The following is a 16,191-nucleotide window of genomic DNA, read 5'->3' as shown; positions in this document are numbered from 1 at the left end:
GTAAACTATCAACAGGACAATTGGGCTTCTCTGTTACCACTGTCTGAGTTTGCCTACAACAATGGAGTTCAAGCTTCTACAAAAGAAACGCCGTTCTTTGCAAACTACGGCTTCCATCCACGTTTCTTCCCCCCTGTCATTGAAACTTCAGAGGTTCCCGCAGCAGAGGATTGGCTGCAGGAACTCACAGCGGTGCAACAACTTTTGCTCCAGCAACTGGACCAAGCCAAGGAGGACTATAAACGCCACGCTGACAAACATCGCCAGCCGGGCCCCGAAATCAAGGTAGGAGATCGGGTTTTCCTGTCCACTCGCTTTCTGCCCTCCCACCGCCCTTGCCGGAAGTTAGATGCCCGTTTCATTGGTCCCTATCCAGTGGTGGCGCAATTAAACCCCGTGACTTTCAAACTCCAACTTCCGCGTTCAATGCGCATTCACCCAGTGTTTCACCGTTCCCTGCTCCTTCCGGCGGATGGTGTGCGACCTGATACAGACCAACCGGCCCCCCCTCCTGTTTTGATGAATGGGGAGGAGGAGTTCGAGGTTGAGGACATTTTGGATTCTCGCTTTCACCGCCGCCGCCTACAATATCTCATTGACTGGGTGGGTTTTGGCCCTGAGGAACGCTCTTGGGAAGACGCCTCCACAGTCCATGCTCCTGATCTAACCCGTCGCTTTCATCAGACCTATCCCACCAAACCACGACCTCGCGCCTCGGGGAGAGGGCCCCAGTTTGGGAGGGGCCTTGAGGAGGGGGATAGTGTGATGACCCATGGGCCTTGTAGTCCTGCTCAGGACATTGTAATTCCTGATGAAGATGAAAACTTGGGTTTTTTACCCTCCCAGTCTGAACTGGATTCCTCTCAGCCAGATCTTTCCCAGGCAGATCTGGGAACCTTGCACCTGCAAGAAAGTTGTCTCCCAGAAGTATGTCAAACAAGCCCAGAACCTACTTCTCCCGTGTTCTTGCGCCGGGAGTTTTGTAAACAACAGAGAAGTTTGGAATCAGCTTCGCGCAGGAGTGCGAGGATTGCAGCTAAGAATGTGGCCAATTAAGACTGCTTCTCGTGAGAATCTTTGGGGAGTCTCACATCTGGTCTCAGAGTTTAGCTTTCGGTTCTGATTCCCAGAGAACTGCTTCGGCGGGAAAGTTAGACTCTATTTAGGTGTTTTACCCGCGTAGTAACTTCGCGGAGTCAATTCGTCAGCCGACGGAGCGAGTTGTGTCTGGACAGCGCGCTCCGATTCAAGCCTCGCTCCTGCTCAAGCCTTGTCTTGCTATCCAGCCTTCGCCTTGCTTCCCAGCCTTTGTTTATCTACGGACTTTGCCTTGTTTCCCAGGATCAATCCTTGCCTTGTTCCACGGATTTTATCAAGTATTCCACGGACCTTGTTCTTGTTCTTAGTACCTTGTTCCACGTTCAAGCCTTGTTTCAAGTATCAAGTTATTTCCTAGCCTCGCTCAAGTTTCATGGACTAAAGGACCTTGTCATCTCCCCTCACTTTGCTTGGCAAAGTGAGTGTTTCGGTTATTGGATTACAACTTTGGACCTTAATATTTCTTATTGGACATTGCTTTTTTGGACTAATTCTGACCTTTCCTGAAAGGTCTAATTCTGGACTATTTTCTACACTTGTTTTTATTAACTTTATATATTCCTACAATAAAGATATTAGATAGATTCTGGCCTCTGTGTATGGTTATTGGTGCTCTGCAGCCTGGGTCGTGACACTGATCTGCCTTCTGACCGACCAGGAGTACATATGTCTTGTCTGGATTAAATTTCAATATGTTTGCCCTCATCCTGTCCATTACTGATGACAAGCACTGGTTTAGAGTCAGAACAATATCCTTGGCATTAGGTGGAAAGGAGTAGTAGAGTTGAGTATCATCCACATATATATGGCACCATACTCCAAAAGTCTAGATGACCTCTCCTAGCAGTTTCATGTATATGTTAAACAGCATGGGGGACAAAACGGAACCTCGAGGAACCCCACGGGCCAATGGCCAGGGGTTCAAAAAAGAGTCCCCCAGCATCACCTTTTTGTTGTGTATGAGACATGAGGCTAGGGAAAAGATGAGGATCTATGAAATTGGGCAAACACAAAAATGCTGACAGGATCAGATCTGAGAGACAAACCAGTAGAAATGCAACAGCCATAATCTCAAAGGAAGAAGTGGACAGCTTGGGGTGCATGGAGGTATTTTTTGGAGGTTTTCAGATCTCCAGATAAGAGAGACTCATGCTGTATTTTGTTTTAACTTATATTGTAAGCTGCTTTGGATTCTATACTAGGAGAAAGGCAGGTTATTAAAAACTTGCTCTGGAGTATATCTGTTGCACTGGGATTATACACTGTTTTGTTATTAACTGCCATCAAGTCATCTTCAATTAATGCTGACCCTATGAATGAAACACTTAAGTAATACAGACTGAGGACTGTGGTTTCCCAGATTGAGTCTGTCGATCTGAAATGTGGTCATTCTCTTTTCCTACTGTCTTCTGCCTTGCAAGTATTATTGCCTTTTCTAGTGAGTAATGTCTTTCACGATATATTTTGGTCATAAGTCTCTGTTCACCCACCTTGCCTTTTAGGGAGAGCTCATGTTTGATTTTCTTTAGGACACATTTACTTGACCTTTTAGCAATGCACAATACCCATCAAACATTTTGAATGAATTGATCTTCTTACTACAAGTTTTCTTCACGGTCTAGGTTTCACAAACATACATAGAAACTGGAAATATGATGGTATGGGCAATCTAACTGTACTACTCAATGATATATTTTTACATGTCAGGCTCTTGTCTAGTTTTTTCATAGATGCATTTCCAAGTCCTAGTCTTCTGATTTTATGACTCCAGTCCCCATTCTGATTAATGAGCTATTTCAATGTCTTCATTATCTACTTGAAATCAAACCTGTACCTGCGCTTTCACCCTTGACTTTCAAATTGCTCAGAAATCATTTTACCCTGAGGAATGAACGGATCCCTGGAAAACAAAGGGAGGTAGGTGGAGTGGAAGGGATGCCATGGTCCCTTCAGGCCCATCCAGACAGGCCTTTAACCCGAGACCTGTCTCAGATTTACCGGAGTTGTCCAAATTATAACAACTTACCTGGTCGCTATTAAGGTACTGCTGGATTCTTCCTGGTGTGTAGAAATGACGCACCAGATGAGGTGAAGGGGCGAGGAGCTCATTTCTACGTGCCAGGAGGAGTCCAGCAGTACCTTAATGGCAGCTGGGTGAGTTGTTTTAATTTTAAGGGCTTATTTTTGGAGGGTATCTGGGTGTCTGGGTGCCCACCTGGAAGTTACTGGGAGAGCATCTAGACACCCCACCCCCCGGGAAAGTGCAGGTTTTGTGGGCAGGTGTGGGGACTTAAACCCATGCCAAAGCAGGTTTCTTAAACCTGCTTTGGCTTACGTTTAAGTGAAATATGGAAACGCCCTTCTACACTGCCATATCAAATCCGGGCTATCTGCTTAGATTATCTTGCAGTGTAGACTCATATAATCCAGTTCAAAGCAGATAACGTGGATTATCTGCTTTGATAAAATGGATTATATGGCAGTGTAGAAGAGGCCTAAGACTGCCTAGACCCCAATCCCAGGATTCATGGGGTGGAGCCATGATAGATAATGTGATATCAAAAATAATGTGATATCAAAGTGCAATAACTTTGCAGTGTGAAAGAGAAACCAATCATAATATAAAAACTTTATTAAAAGGACAGTAAGACCATACCTTGGGACATCACTGAAGGAGAGGAAAATGTTAACTCCCTCTAAATTTCCCCCCACAAAGACTTAAGAAAATAATCCCTCTTCCCATTACTACCAGCATTTTTAAAAGTCCTAATCAAACCGCACACTATTATATTGTCATAGTAGCCTTTATAAACATTTTAAATGTCATGCCTCATGCTGGTGTTTGGCTAAATGAAGAGCTGTGTTCAAGATAAAACTGTATTCTTAATAACACTGGCTACACATGCTGAAAGAAATTGTATTTATATCCTGATAGACAGATAGCTATTTCTAATTGCATATACCACATGTCACCCTCTGTGAAAGCAGAAGGCAGAAGGCTTACTTTTAAAAAAGAAATCCCTCCTGAATCAACAAATATGTTGCTCAGTTTTCAGGCAAGCTCATTATTTCTGCTTGCTTTACTTTATGGTTGTCTAGTTTTGTGCCTGATTGGAGCTATAATCACTGGAATATTTATTTCAACCCCCCTCCCCCCAAATCTCTAACATCATTTTAAAAATTCTTGTAAAAATGCCAATTCTTGATTAATAAATGGCTGAGCAGGTATTAAGTAATTGAAGAAGGAAATAAAGGTTAATGAGTTGTACCAAGTCTGACATTGCAATTGACTTTCTGAACTAAGCTTCTAAATTAGAGATACTTATTGGGATCTTTGAAACAGAAATGAAATACCGGTATCAAAACCTCACTTCTACCTTCTCTAAAATGTTCAAAGTCTTTATTTCTATCCCCAGACCTACTATCTTTTAAATATTGCGGGTAATGAATCACATGAAGCTTCTAACATGCCGAAGCACTGAAATATTCTTTTCTGCCCCAGAGAAGAATAGCCACAGCACTAAGAAGGGATACCATGATGGGTTACTTTGGTTTGTATACCCTGTTTAGAGGATCAGTTTTAGTCAAAGGTGTAAAGTAGGGGTCCCCAAACTCTTTAAACAGGGGGCCAGTTCACTGTCCCTCAGACCACTGGAGGGCCGGACTATAGTTTCCCATTGAATAATAATGTTAATAATAATAATAATAATAATAATAATAATAATAATAATAATAATAAAGAGGGTTGGAAGAGACCCCTCTTCCATTTAGTCCAACCCTCACCTGTCTTTATATACCAAAAGCACAAGCAAAGCACCCCTCAATAATTAATTATTAAATAAATAAATAAATAAATAAATAAATAAAATACCGGGATAAAAATCACAAGCGAAGAATTGGAAGGCACGCACAGGGTGAGGGAGGAGGGAAAGATATGCTCCTTTCCCTCTTCCTCCGTGCCACATGCGCTTTCCTTAGTGGAGAAGGAGGGAGCCAGATAAATGGGTTCAGGGGGCCGCATGTAGCCCGAGGGTAATAGTTTGGGGACCCCTGGTGTAAAGTATAACAATTGATTCTTTTCAATGAACAGTTGAGCAACTGTTGTTTAAAACAAGCAACGCTATATGTCTGAATCAGTACATTAAGAAAATATACTTTGGTGAACATGTTTATGAAAAAACAACTTTAGGGGGTATGTTTTTGGTGTTACTGTAGTATTAGCTTGATGCCTCTAATAAAGCAGCAATGTTATCTTCTCTGTGTTGGTTGTTGTGCCACTTCAATAATCAGCTTAATAGGCTCAGCCACATAAACCATTTGTGACAGATTAGTATCAAACTGAAACCTAGACAACCTGCCATATCCAACCTGAAAGAACATGGGGATATTGTTGACACTGGGATAACATGATACAAATACCACTATGACCCCCAAACTGACATATATTCAAGAACATTTTAAGATTGGATCATATAAAAAGAATAAAACTTTTCCGAGCAAACACACTGTAACAAATGACCAGTAAGCACTTGTGGGGAATGACTCACAGGGCGCTTCCAGTCCAAGAGCACATTTCTTTTACAAATAGCTGGAAAGTCTTTTGATTGTGCATACTCCATCAAAAATGCCTGACTGCTTATATTTTTTTATTGCTTACCTGATAGGAAACCAGACAGAAGTATTATCAATGCAATCATAAAAGATTATTGTTTCAACGGTGTTGACAGGATAGATAAAAAGCACAACCCTGGATAGGATTTTTCACGATGTTCTACATATCACCTGAGTGATCTTACCTTGAGGGTAATAAGCCTTAACCGATAATCATCTGCTTGTATGACTTGGTTAACCGTGATTTCAATTCCTTCATATGTAACCTGCTCTTCTGGCCAGTATTCGGTACATTTCTGAGCAAAACAAAAACCACAGAAATAAATGGTCATTTTGCCACTTTATTATTTCAAAGCATCCTGAGAAAAATTGATATAACAGTAACTAAAGTTTGCAGAATCTAAATGAAGCAGAGATGGAAAACATGAAGATCTCCAGAAGCTCTATTTGGCCTTTACTTCCTGATATCTTTCATCATTGGCTATGTTGGCTAGGGCTGATGGGCCCTGTAGTTCAATAATGAATTCCCTTCCCTGGAATTAAGAGAAGCAAAAAGTACATAGGATCAGGGTGGAACTTGTTCTGAACTGGTAGATGTTTCAGGTGGCACGATGGGTGTCAAAAACAAAGTTTAACTCAGAAGCAGAAAAATAGGATGAGCTCCAGCTTCTTATGGGGAGAGTTATGCTTCTCTTAAAACAATATGTTTACAACTTGATGGTGCTTCTGAATGCTTAGGTGTTAGGAGTGGTCAAGAAGACCTTCTGCCACATTTGGTTTATGACATAGTTGCATACTTTCTTGGATGTTTTAGTTATCTAGCTTCTATTCTAGGGGTGGATAAATCACTGGCAATGCTAGTGGGACTAAGGGAATTTGATGTCCAAAGCAATGTGCCTCTTCTGTATTCTAATTAAACACTTCCATGTTCTGAGAAACAGATGGTACATTTCACTACACTGATTCTTTACTCATAACACTGGTTACCAGTTTGCTTTGAGGTCAAGTTCAAGATCCTTCTTATGACTCCCAAATTCTAAACATCCAGGGGAATGCAAACCAATCCTAGAACCTAACCCTAATCCTGAAGCTTTTCTTCAGGCCCTCCCGCTACTGGTTGTTGAGTAGATAAGTAAAAGGCAAAAGTTGTTACAACGTATGGCAACTCTACAAAATATTTTTTTGGATAAGCTTTATTCAGAGGAGGTTTGCCAGTATTGTTCTGAGACTGAGAGAGTCTTACTTGCACAAGATTACCCAGCCATGGCTGAGCAGGGATTTGGACCCTGGTCTCGCAGAGTCTTAGTCCAACATGCAGACCACTACAGCAGTGGTTCTCAACATGTGGGTCCCCAGATGTTTTGGCCTACAACTCCCAGAAATCCCAGCCAGTTTAATAGCTGTTAGGATTTCTGGGAGTTGAAGACCAAAACATCTGGGGACCCACAGGTTGAAAATCATTGCACTGCAGCATGGTGACTCTTCTAAGAGAAACAGCCTTTCTAATTGTGGCATTCAGCAGTCTAGAACAGCCTCCCAAAATGTTAAGCCTGGCTTTATTACTCGTTTGTTTTGAATTTTTCCAGAATACTGCTTTTAATAAAAGTTTCACTGCTGCTAATTTTGGACTTTGCGGCATATCAATTTGTTGTTGTTATGTGCCTTCAAGTTGTTTATGATTTATGGCAACCCAGTCATAGAATTTTCTGGGGCTGAGAGTATAAGACTCACCCAAACTTGTTCTCCAAAGTTGCAATGCAATACATAATGCTACCTATATACTATTGAATTATTATTTCATTGTTGTCTGACTGACAGAAAGTAAACTGAAAAAGGCTCTTAAACTGCATAGTTTGACCTTCTGGTCTATATCAAGTTATTAATCCCAATTAGTGTATGCCCAATGATTCAGTGAAATTGATCAAAATGATGATTTACCAACTTCCCATTGTCTTTATGGCTTCACTCTAGTTGGGTCCAACAATTTGAAACAATCCTAATATTTTCTATCCTCAATATAGAGAATACAGTACCATTCCCTAATTCACACTTCACATTAGAATTGACTTGCTTACTGCACATTTTTCACTTTCCACAGACTTTCCTATATACCCCATACCTATGAACAATAAGATCATCCCATAGCCTCCCTGCTTGTGGTCCACATCAAGGGATATTTCCAAGTGGGGTCAGAGACACTGTCAGTATAATGACCCCTGCATATCAGTAGAGTGGTGTGTGTGCATGTGAAAATAAATCTTGACCTTCAGCATGCATTAAAGGAACATAGGCTAAACAAAATTCAGCTGAAAAACATTACATTTGAAACAGACTAATTTTCCTCAGGCACAACCTTTGTTGCCTCTCCAAATCAATGTTGCATTGCCAGTTTCCACTATCTGGAAAATGGGTCACTTCCATTTCCAGTGTCAAATATTTACAGTTCTGTGCCTCCCTGCCCACCCAGCAGCCCCTGCTACAAGAGCATCTATCAATTGAAAAAAAAAACAACCCTTGTCAAATGTGCTAGTAGCTAACTATAGCTCAGACTCCGAGCAGCAGAAAATGAAGTAAGAACACCCACACATTTCCGTGGGCTGTCTGTCAGTTCAGATTACACTTGACAAGAGTATGAGAATACTGAGCCACTAATCTTTGCATTATTATAGTTAATGTATATAACAGGAACACAAAACCCTTTTTCTAGAATTACTGCAGAACAAAAGTTTCAGTCTGCACTAGCACATTTTTAAGACATGGTGTTCATATATTAATTTGAAGCAGAGTGAAAAAAGAGGAACATCAGGGTAAGACTGATAGTGAGGAGAGTTTATAGTCTATATTTGGACCCAAGTCTCATGGCACATTTTAATTTTTGAAATGGGTGGTATCAATGAAAAGCTGGGCTCAAATGAAATCTTGTTAACACAGAAACCGACTCTAGATGTTTGTGCATTTGTGAATGACTTCTAAGTGAATGGGTGCTTCAAAGAAAGTGGATATAGGGGCATGCCTCTGTGAGTGTGCAGCATTCAGCATCTTAGTCTCCTTGGTAACATATAAGAAGTGCTGCAGATACAAGCTGTGATATAGAGATTGGAAAAACAACGGTAGCTGACCACAACATATTAGGTTCTCTTAGCAGGATAAGAAATGATTTACAGGGCTCACCCAGATCATTAAATCAAAGAATGGCACTTAGCTTTTGTAAGGCAATCTCTACAGATCCACTTCAAAAACCATAGTGCAAAATGTCCATGGCTTGAGTGGAAAGGTGAGCAAGTGCAGGCACCCACTGTAGTGCACCAGCAGGCTCCTTCCTTGCCCATGATCTAGGGATCAGTATCATATTTGTCCCTATTGAAAATAGCTGCTTCTTTATTTCCTGGAAATTTGCTATGGACTGACAACTGATGGGCGCAAAATGGACTGTTAGCTTTAGTAGCAAGGCACTAAGGGATGCCAATTGGTTTCCAAGTGCTGAAAAGCAAAACAGGAGTGGGAGAAAATGGTGTCTTTAGCACCTTTATTGAGTGGGGACTGAAGGTGACATTGGGTCATCATCATCCTCGGTATAATTGTCTTGTTTGTTGACCATGGAAGTTATATAAACATGTTCTCAATGGCATTCATCCTTGCAGTTGGAACACTAGCAGGTTAGGAATCCCACTCTCTTAATCACCAAATTAAGTGCCAAGACGATGCAATATCCTTAGTCCAATAAGCACATTGCCTTTAGGAACACTGTTTATTTCCCATAGCAGCTGAGTAAGAAATGCATATTGCAGAATTACCTCATTCATCTCTTCAATATTGGTAATCATGACAATAATTGGAGAATGCTCCTGCCATACCATCCTCCAGAAATCACTGACAGTATTAACTATGGGTCCCTGAGTAGCAATGTACACCTTCTCTTCTCCTCCATAGCCCTGCCAATAGAAAAATAAGGGTTCTTTAGTGCTAGATTACACATGTACCTAGGTCTATATCAGTGATGGCTGGTATATAAGAAAAATGCACATGTTCTCTTTCTCATTCATAAATAAAATAAATAAATGCACATGTTTTCTTTCCCACTCATATCCCAAGTTACATATAAGTCAAGGAGAGAAGGCACAACTTCAACATATACAAGAAGTGATGGTTCCTATGGCAATGTGAAGAATTTATGCAATGCAAGACATATGGTTACACCAAGCCTGATTCTACTAGGCTTAATCTATAGTCTTATGAATGACAATTATAAGTAATGTAAGGAGAAATCAGAACCTTCCATTTTTAGTGAGGAAGTGGAAAAAATTCTCCTTGTTTCTTATCCTGTCAAGACTTCAAATCTCTAGGCACAAAACCTTCTGAAAACTTGGTGAATTCCAACAGTTTCTGGCCTTCCGAATAATTGAAAATGTCTTTTAAGGTTCTGCATTTCAAGAGTTGGTATACGGATGTGAGTTGGATGGGTGAAAATTATGATGTACGATTTCTTCAACTATACACAGATATCATAAGCCCATCCAGAAGCCTTCAAGGAAAAAACACTCCAGTCTTACCCTGATGTAGTTGGCATTGATGTAAGAGCTCAGGGGATCATCTTGATCATCTGAGGTAAGGCACACTCTGCTGTGAGAATCTGGAAAGCACAAACCAATAGTGAGGGCTTGTGTGCTGTAAGGAAGTACAGTTGCTATCTCTTCTTACAACTGTACAGATGTCCAGAACAGGAGGGAAAGGTAACAGGTTAGAGAAAAATACAACTTTAATAAAAGGCTCTATGATATTATCCATAAGGTATTAAAGGTTTTGGATTTAAGAACATAAAAGTGATCTTCATGGTTAAACCTCAAACCCATCTAATCTCTCATTCTGTTTCTAACAATGACCATTTAGGTGTCCAAGGGAAGAACACGGTCACTTATTAGCATGTGCTCAGAGTTCACATTGTGATATTCCCTCTAGAAGCTATGAAAGGTCTGCCTCCATAGATCTGTTCTAATCCCTTTTCAAAGCCACCAAAGACAACGGCAATCACTACATCCTGCAACAGTGAATGAATCATGTGGAAAACACTGCCAGTCCACAAATTTTGATTGCTACTATTATTACAGTATTGTATTTATCCATATAGTGCTTGCTCTCCTCATTCTGAGACTGAGGTTGGCTTATAAATGTTAAAATAGATACAGCTTTTAAAAATTCACACCGTACAAAGACTAAAAATATAATTAAGTCATAAATAGAACCAAAAGAAGTTAAAGAGATTGCAGTTAAAAGAAAAGCAATATGTTGGCCATTGCTACATGCCAGATTTTCAATAGTAACCAATGTGCACAAATACGGTGCAGATCACTGCAATGTTGGAGAAAAAAACTCTGCTGATCCCCATACAGATTGCTTAAAATGCACTGTAAATTACAATTCTAGACTTTTAAAACAAGGAAGGAGGAGAAAGAGAAAAAGAGAGAATCGTGGCAGCACCTTTAAAAATAGTTTATTTGATTTTTTTTCCATTAACTTTTGTGGACATAAACCACTTTCTTGGATACATTACGAAGCAGTATTAAAGCCTAGGGGATTAAGCCTATTTATACACTTGTGAGACTGGTATTGGAGAACTGCTATTTCTAATGACAGATTTGTGTCCATTAATTCTCTTGCATAGACTATTCTGTTTGTCCAATGTGCAGAGGGACACTGCTGGCATAGGATGACATATATTGCATTGAAGAAAGTGTATAAATGCATCTCTGATATTGTGGTAATATTGCTCTCAAGTAGATGTGGAGATAGAGTTGGCATCTAGATATGTGGCAGGGTCTTGTCCCTGCATTACTTTCCATTTTATGTATTGTGTTGTCAGTAAGAAATTGTTTAAAACTGAAGCCAATAAAGGAAACTAGAGGCATGTAAGTATATGGAGCAATCAGTGGGATTTCAATAAAGTGTGGTGCCTAGATGTCTGTTTTGCAGCTGCACAATGGCGTCAAGGAAGTTAATTTGTTGTGTGGATCGTTCCAAGCTCAGGCTGATGATAGAGTGGAAATAATTTAAAGGCTGGGAAACTGACTTTTGATAAGCAAATTTATTACTTTAACCTATCAACATGACCTGACCACAGTAAAGATCTGAAATGCCTGTATCATGCAATCCCTTGAAAATTTAGGAAAAGGATAATGATTTGTATCTTTCAAGATTCCATTACATTCTATCCTAGTCCCACAACTGTGTAAAATATGCTTTATGCCTGAGGCCCTAATACCACTTAGTGCTACATCTGAAGAAGTGGGTTTACATCCACGAAAGCTCATGTGAAAATTAAAAACCATTTCATCTTAAAGTTGTTCCCATATTTCTTTCCTTCCCCATTCTTTTCTTCTTTTTATGCTGCAAAAGACTACATCTTTGAATACTAGAGTTTGGTGTTAATAAGTAGCATAGTCTAGAAGATTCAAACATCCTAATAGCAACCATCTTCATCTGGTTGCTGCTGTTAAAAATTAACAGACAAATAACAAACAAATGTTTGTTCCAAATACATCACCTCTTTTAAAAATTATCCACAATAAAGATGTAAATTTGAAAAAAAAATACAAATTAGATGAAATTAAAAATAAGTATCATTTTCTATCACTAATTGCAATTACCTGTAAAGATGCAGAAAACCAATAATTGTTAAGTGTTTGTTTACTTTTCAGCTATAACTGGAACAAATATCCATTTTAGACAGTCTCAAATTTTTAATGCCTCCAAATTGCAAAGGAACACAATTTGCTTTGCACCCAGTATTTTCTTTTCTAGAGAGTATGAATGTCCAACACTAAAATGATTTTGAATAAGTGATATAGGTAAAACAGATCAAGTATTTAAGGTCACATTAATAATAAATACAACTTGAATGTTATATCTCATGGCTGTTCATTATGCACAACGAACTGATTTATTAAAATGTGGAGCAGAATCTAGGGGGCTGTTTCTTGAACTGTGGGTCCTGACCCCAAATGAGGTCCTCTTATCTCAATGCTGGGATGATGAAAAAATTGGCAACAGCAAAATGTTTCTGAATGCTACCTATTTACACAAAATTGTTAGCAACAACATGCATTATTTATAGTGAACTCTGCAGAAATTGCTTCAGCTGTACTCCACACGAAGAAAAATCAGCATGTTTAGCAAGCCTTGCAAATGCTGGTTTATTTTCAGTCAATGTTTGATTTTTGTACCTATTTTATATACCTGCAAGCATCAAGTTCTGATGATTACCTGAGAAGGAATCCCACTGGAACACTGCAGCACATCAAAATAACTGGGAGTTATTCTGGACCATGTTCCAACTTACAAGAAGCACTGCTTGATTATCATTTACTACAAGAGAGTGAAGAGGGGAAGCTGGGAAGACTCACAGCAATCCACTGTTTTATGATATTTTGTAAAGTAGCATGCACATTTGTGTTTGTTTGGCAAGTTTGTCTTTTCTCACTCAAAGATGCCTTTTTAAAAGAAATTCACAATCCTGCCACCTGGTAATATTGCAGTTCAATGAAAATGGGATTTGCTAGGCAGTGTTTCTCAAACTGTGGTCTCTTTCGATGTTTTGGACTTCAGCTCCCACAATAAGATGGCTGGGATTCCTGGGAGCTGTAGTCCAAAACACCTAGAGGAGCATAGTTTGAGAAATACTGTGTTAAAATACCACACCATATTTCCATGTAAGATTTGCCAACCATTTTTTGAAACCTTTAGGAAACACAAGAATATGAAACTAATGTCTCAAGTCAAAATTCACACGGAGTTCCATTTTGTGGACAAATGTAAGTTTAATATATAAACAGTAAAATGTGTAACATAGAAGCATAATTTCAAAATCCTTTAAGAAATCTCATCTTGAAGAATGGCTTCAATAAGGATGTGGTACTTACTTGGGAGAATTGTTTTGTAGCGATTCTTTCGGACCAAACCAGGAATATCATATTCCTTTGGATCAATAAAATTCATTGGAATTTCCTGTTGAAAGATACATGGCAGAAACCATCAATAGATTCCTAAGGAAATTCCAAGGGAATTCCTACAAAACCATTAGATGATTCTTAATCCAATTGTATCTTGAATCAAAAGTAGTAGCAACAATAAAAAAAGCTCAAAGACATAGAACATTTCTGATCACACTGAAAACTTTAAAATGGTATCATTGTTTCACTTTCTTTGTAGGTGTGCATCACTTTGGAAAGTAGATTGAGTTGTGTTCAAAGTGATATGGTGACTACAAAGTGTATACTGGCAGAGCTTGGCTTGAATCAACACAATAAAATCCCCAGACCCTACTGAGTGGCCCTCAAAGCCTCCTGAATTTCAACAATTGTAAAATTAAATAAATCCCAGGTTGATTTCCAGACAATTTTTGTCTCAAAAATGATCCCAATGTAAGATAGCTACTTCCAAATGCAGCAGTTTTGTTTCCCCATCACACCCAAGCCTTTTTTTTTGGCTGAGAGCCAACTGAAAATAGTGACTGGATATGACTTCCAGTGCAACACAATGTATCAGTGCAACTAATGGGAAGGCACAGGAAGGGAAACTGGTTCTTGTCCCTGAGCAGCTGCTATTTGTTTCAATAGCTCCCATTCCTCTCACCTTCTGCTTTAGAGGGGAACATTGTTGTAGTATCACTGACACTAATGGCAAGTCTTAATGTCCTTGTGAACTTTTTTTCTCTCTCCTCTAGTCTTTAAAGCAAAGAGACATTATCTTCCCATGCCTGCTACTTTTTCTCCCAGTGCTTAATGGCCCTATAAGACAATTTCTCTGAAAGACTATAAGATCGCAAGTCCAGTTTTTTATTCACTCTCAGATGTGCTCCTGGAAGACATACTGGTTCTTGAGCTATCATTTGTCAGCTTAGGTAGGAAAATGTTCTAACTGCTCTGTCCTTTTTACATTAGCCTTGCTTACTCAGTCTTTGCCCTTAGTTCCATCTACTGATGTAAGATAGCCCCCAAGACCTATCCCACATTGCATTTCAACCTCGCAGCTCAAAACTGTTCGATACCTTGTAGCAATATTGAACTACTTGGACAAGTCTGATATAATTTAACACAGCTTTGTTCCTATTCTGAATATAATGTGTTTGTTTGGAAATGTTTATACTGTCTCCAATAAACAACAACACAAATCCACCCCAACATGGCAAAAAATTTAAAGATTTAAAAAACTCTACTAAAAGAACAAATTATCTGCTAAATGCCCTCCTGAAAAAGATGTTCTTAACACATTTCTGAAAAGTCACTAAATAAGCATAATGACCCATGAAAAGGTGTTCAAGCTAGGCAGATCTCACCAAAAGGTCCTCTCCCCAATCCAATTAGACATTATCTTTAAGGTTGTTGGACATACAGAAGTGCTTTCAAGACTATCTCAATAGATAGACAGACTTTGGTTGGGGGATGTTATTCTTCAGCCAGTTCATTAATCACAAACTAAGATATTTAGCCGTGTGCCATTATACGTTCCTTTATTATCCTGTGTTTGTGATTATAATCGGCAGGATCTACTCATTAACACATCAACTAGAAAAATACATTTCATGAGCAGGAAGAAACTATAAATAATGGCTTCGACAACACAATGGCTTTCCTTCTGTGCAATGCACAGAAATCCAGGCCATAATAAAAAGAAAGTTTACAAACTTGTGTTTTGAAAATGGGATGGTCAAAATACTCACAAAAAACTCTGTCTGGAGTACAAAAGAATCTAATGCTTTCTCGTGTAATTCTTCCTCAGTGAGAACATTTGATGCTGTCTGGAGGTATTCTCGAGCTGACTCCTCCCTTGGAGACATGACATAGCCAAAGCCTTGCTCAGTGCACCCTGGAGTGCACATGTCCAGTGTGAGTGAAACATTGGAGCCCCTCCTGCACAAGACGGCAAGATATACAGGCATTCATTAATGACTGTGATACCAGAAGTACTTGGAAAGTTTGGCCATGCCGACTGAGCAATTCTGGTAATGTAATCCAAAAAAAAAAAAAAACTTTTCTGATTTCTGGAGCAGGACTTAATTGATTTTCAGTTTTAATTATTTGAGTCAAAATTTAAATCACCAGTGAAGAAGATTTTATTCAAGTTTTTAAAGTAGAAGCACTTTGGGTTTTTAAAACTTAACTGACATATTTTCAGAGATGCACTTTTCACTATATGTTGTATATGCATTGGGGAATTATTCTGTACAGTTTGCGGATCAGTTTCAATATATAATATAGCCAGCCCTCCACTTTTGGGGGTTTCACACTTGTGATTTTGATTACTTTGTGGTTCACTTTTCGTTCCCTTCCTGTTTTTGTGGGTTTTCAAGAAATATTAATGTAACCATTTATTGCGGTATTTTCGCTGTTTCACGGGTTTTTGCGGTGTGCAAAGGGTTTTAGAAGAGGGGAGAAGGGAGAAATAAAGGGAGAGGAGGGCGGGTAGGGAACGGTTGGAAATAAAAAAAGG

General features: G+C 39.3%; 1 protein-coding gene across 6 annotated transcripts in view; it reads right to left on the bottom strand.

Annotated features, from left to right (window-relative positions):
* The window catches only part of ptpn5 (protein tyrosine phosphatase non-receptor type 5), an 88,506-nt gene that overhangs the window by 14,605 nt on the left and 57,710 nt on the right, over positions 1-16,191 (bottom strand). For all 6 annotated transcript variants that reach the window (XM_062967656.1, XM_008107666.3, XM_062967655.1 and 3 more), the window contains 5 exons: positions 15,422-15,611; positions 13,623-13,707; positions 10,260-10,339; positions 9,504-9,641; positions 5,895-6,005 (listed from right to left, as the gene is read on the bottom strand). In XM_062967656.1, the coding sequence (XP_062823726.1) occupies positions 5,895-6,005; positions 9,504-9,641; positions 10,260-10,339; positions 13,623-13,707; positions 15,422-15,611 (604 nt within the window). The remainder of the gene's footprint in view (positions 1-5,894; positions 6,006-9,503; positions 9,642-10,259; positions 10,340-13,622; positions 13,708-15,421; positions 15,612-16,191) is intronic.

This window comes from Anolis carolinensis, chromosome 1 (genome assembly GCF_035594765.1).
Source record: "Anolis carolinensis isolate JA03-04 chromosome 1, rAnoCar3.1.pri, whole genome shotgun sequence".
In the NCBI taxonomy this organism is placed as follows: Eukaryota; Metazoa; Chordata; class Lepidosauria; order Squamata; family Dactyloidae; genus Anolis; species Anolis carolinensis.
Note: the sequence above shows the minus strand (reverse complement) of the source record. Positions and strands in the feature narration are given on the sequence as shown.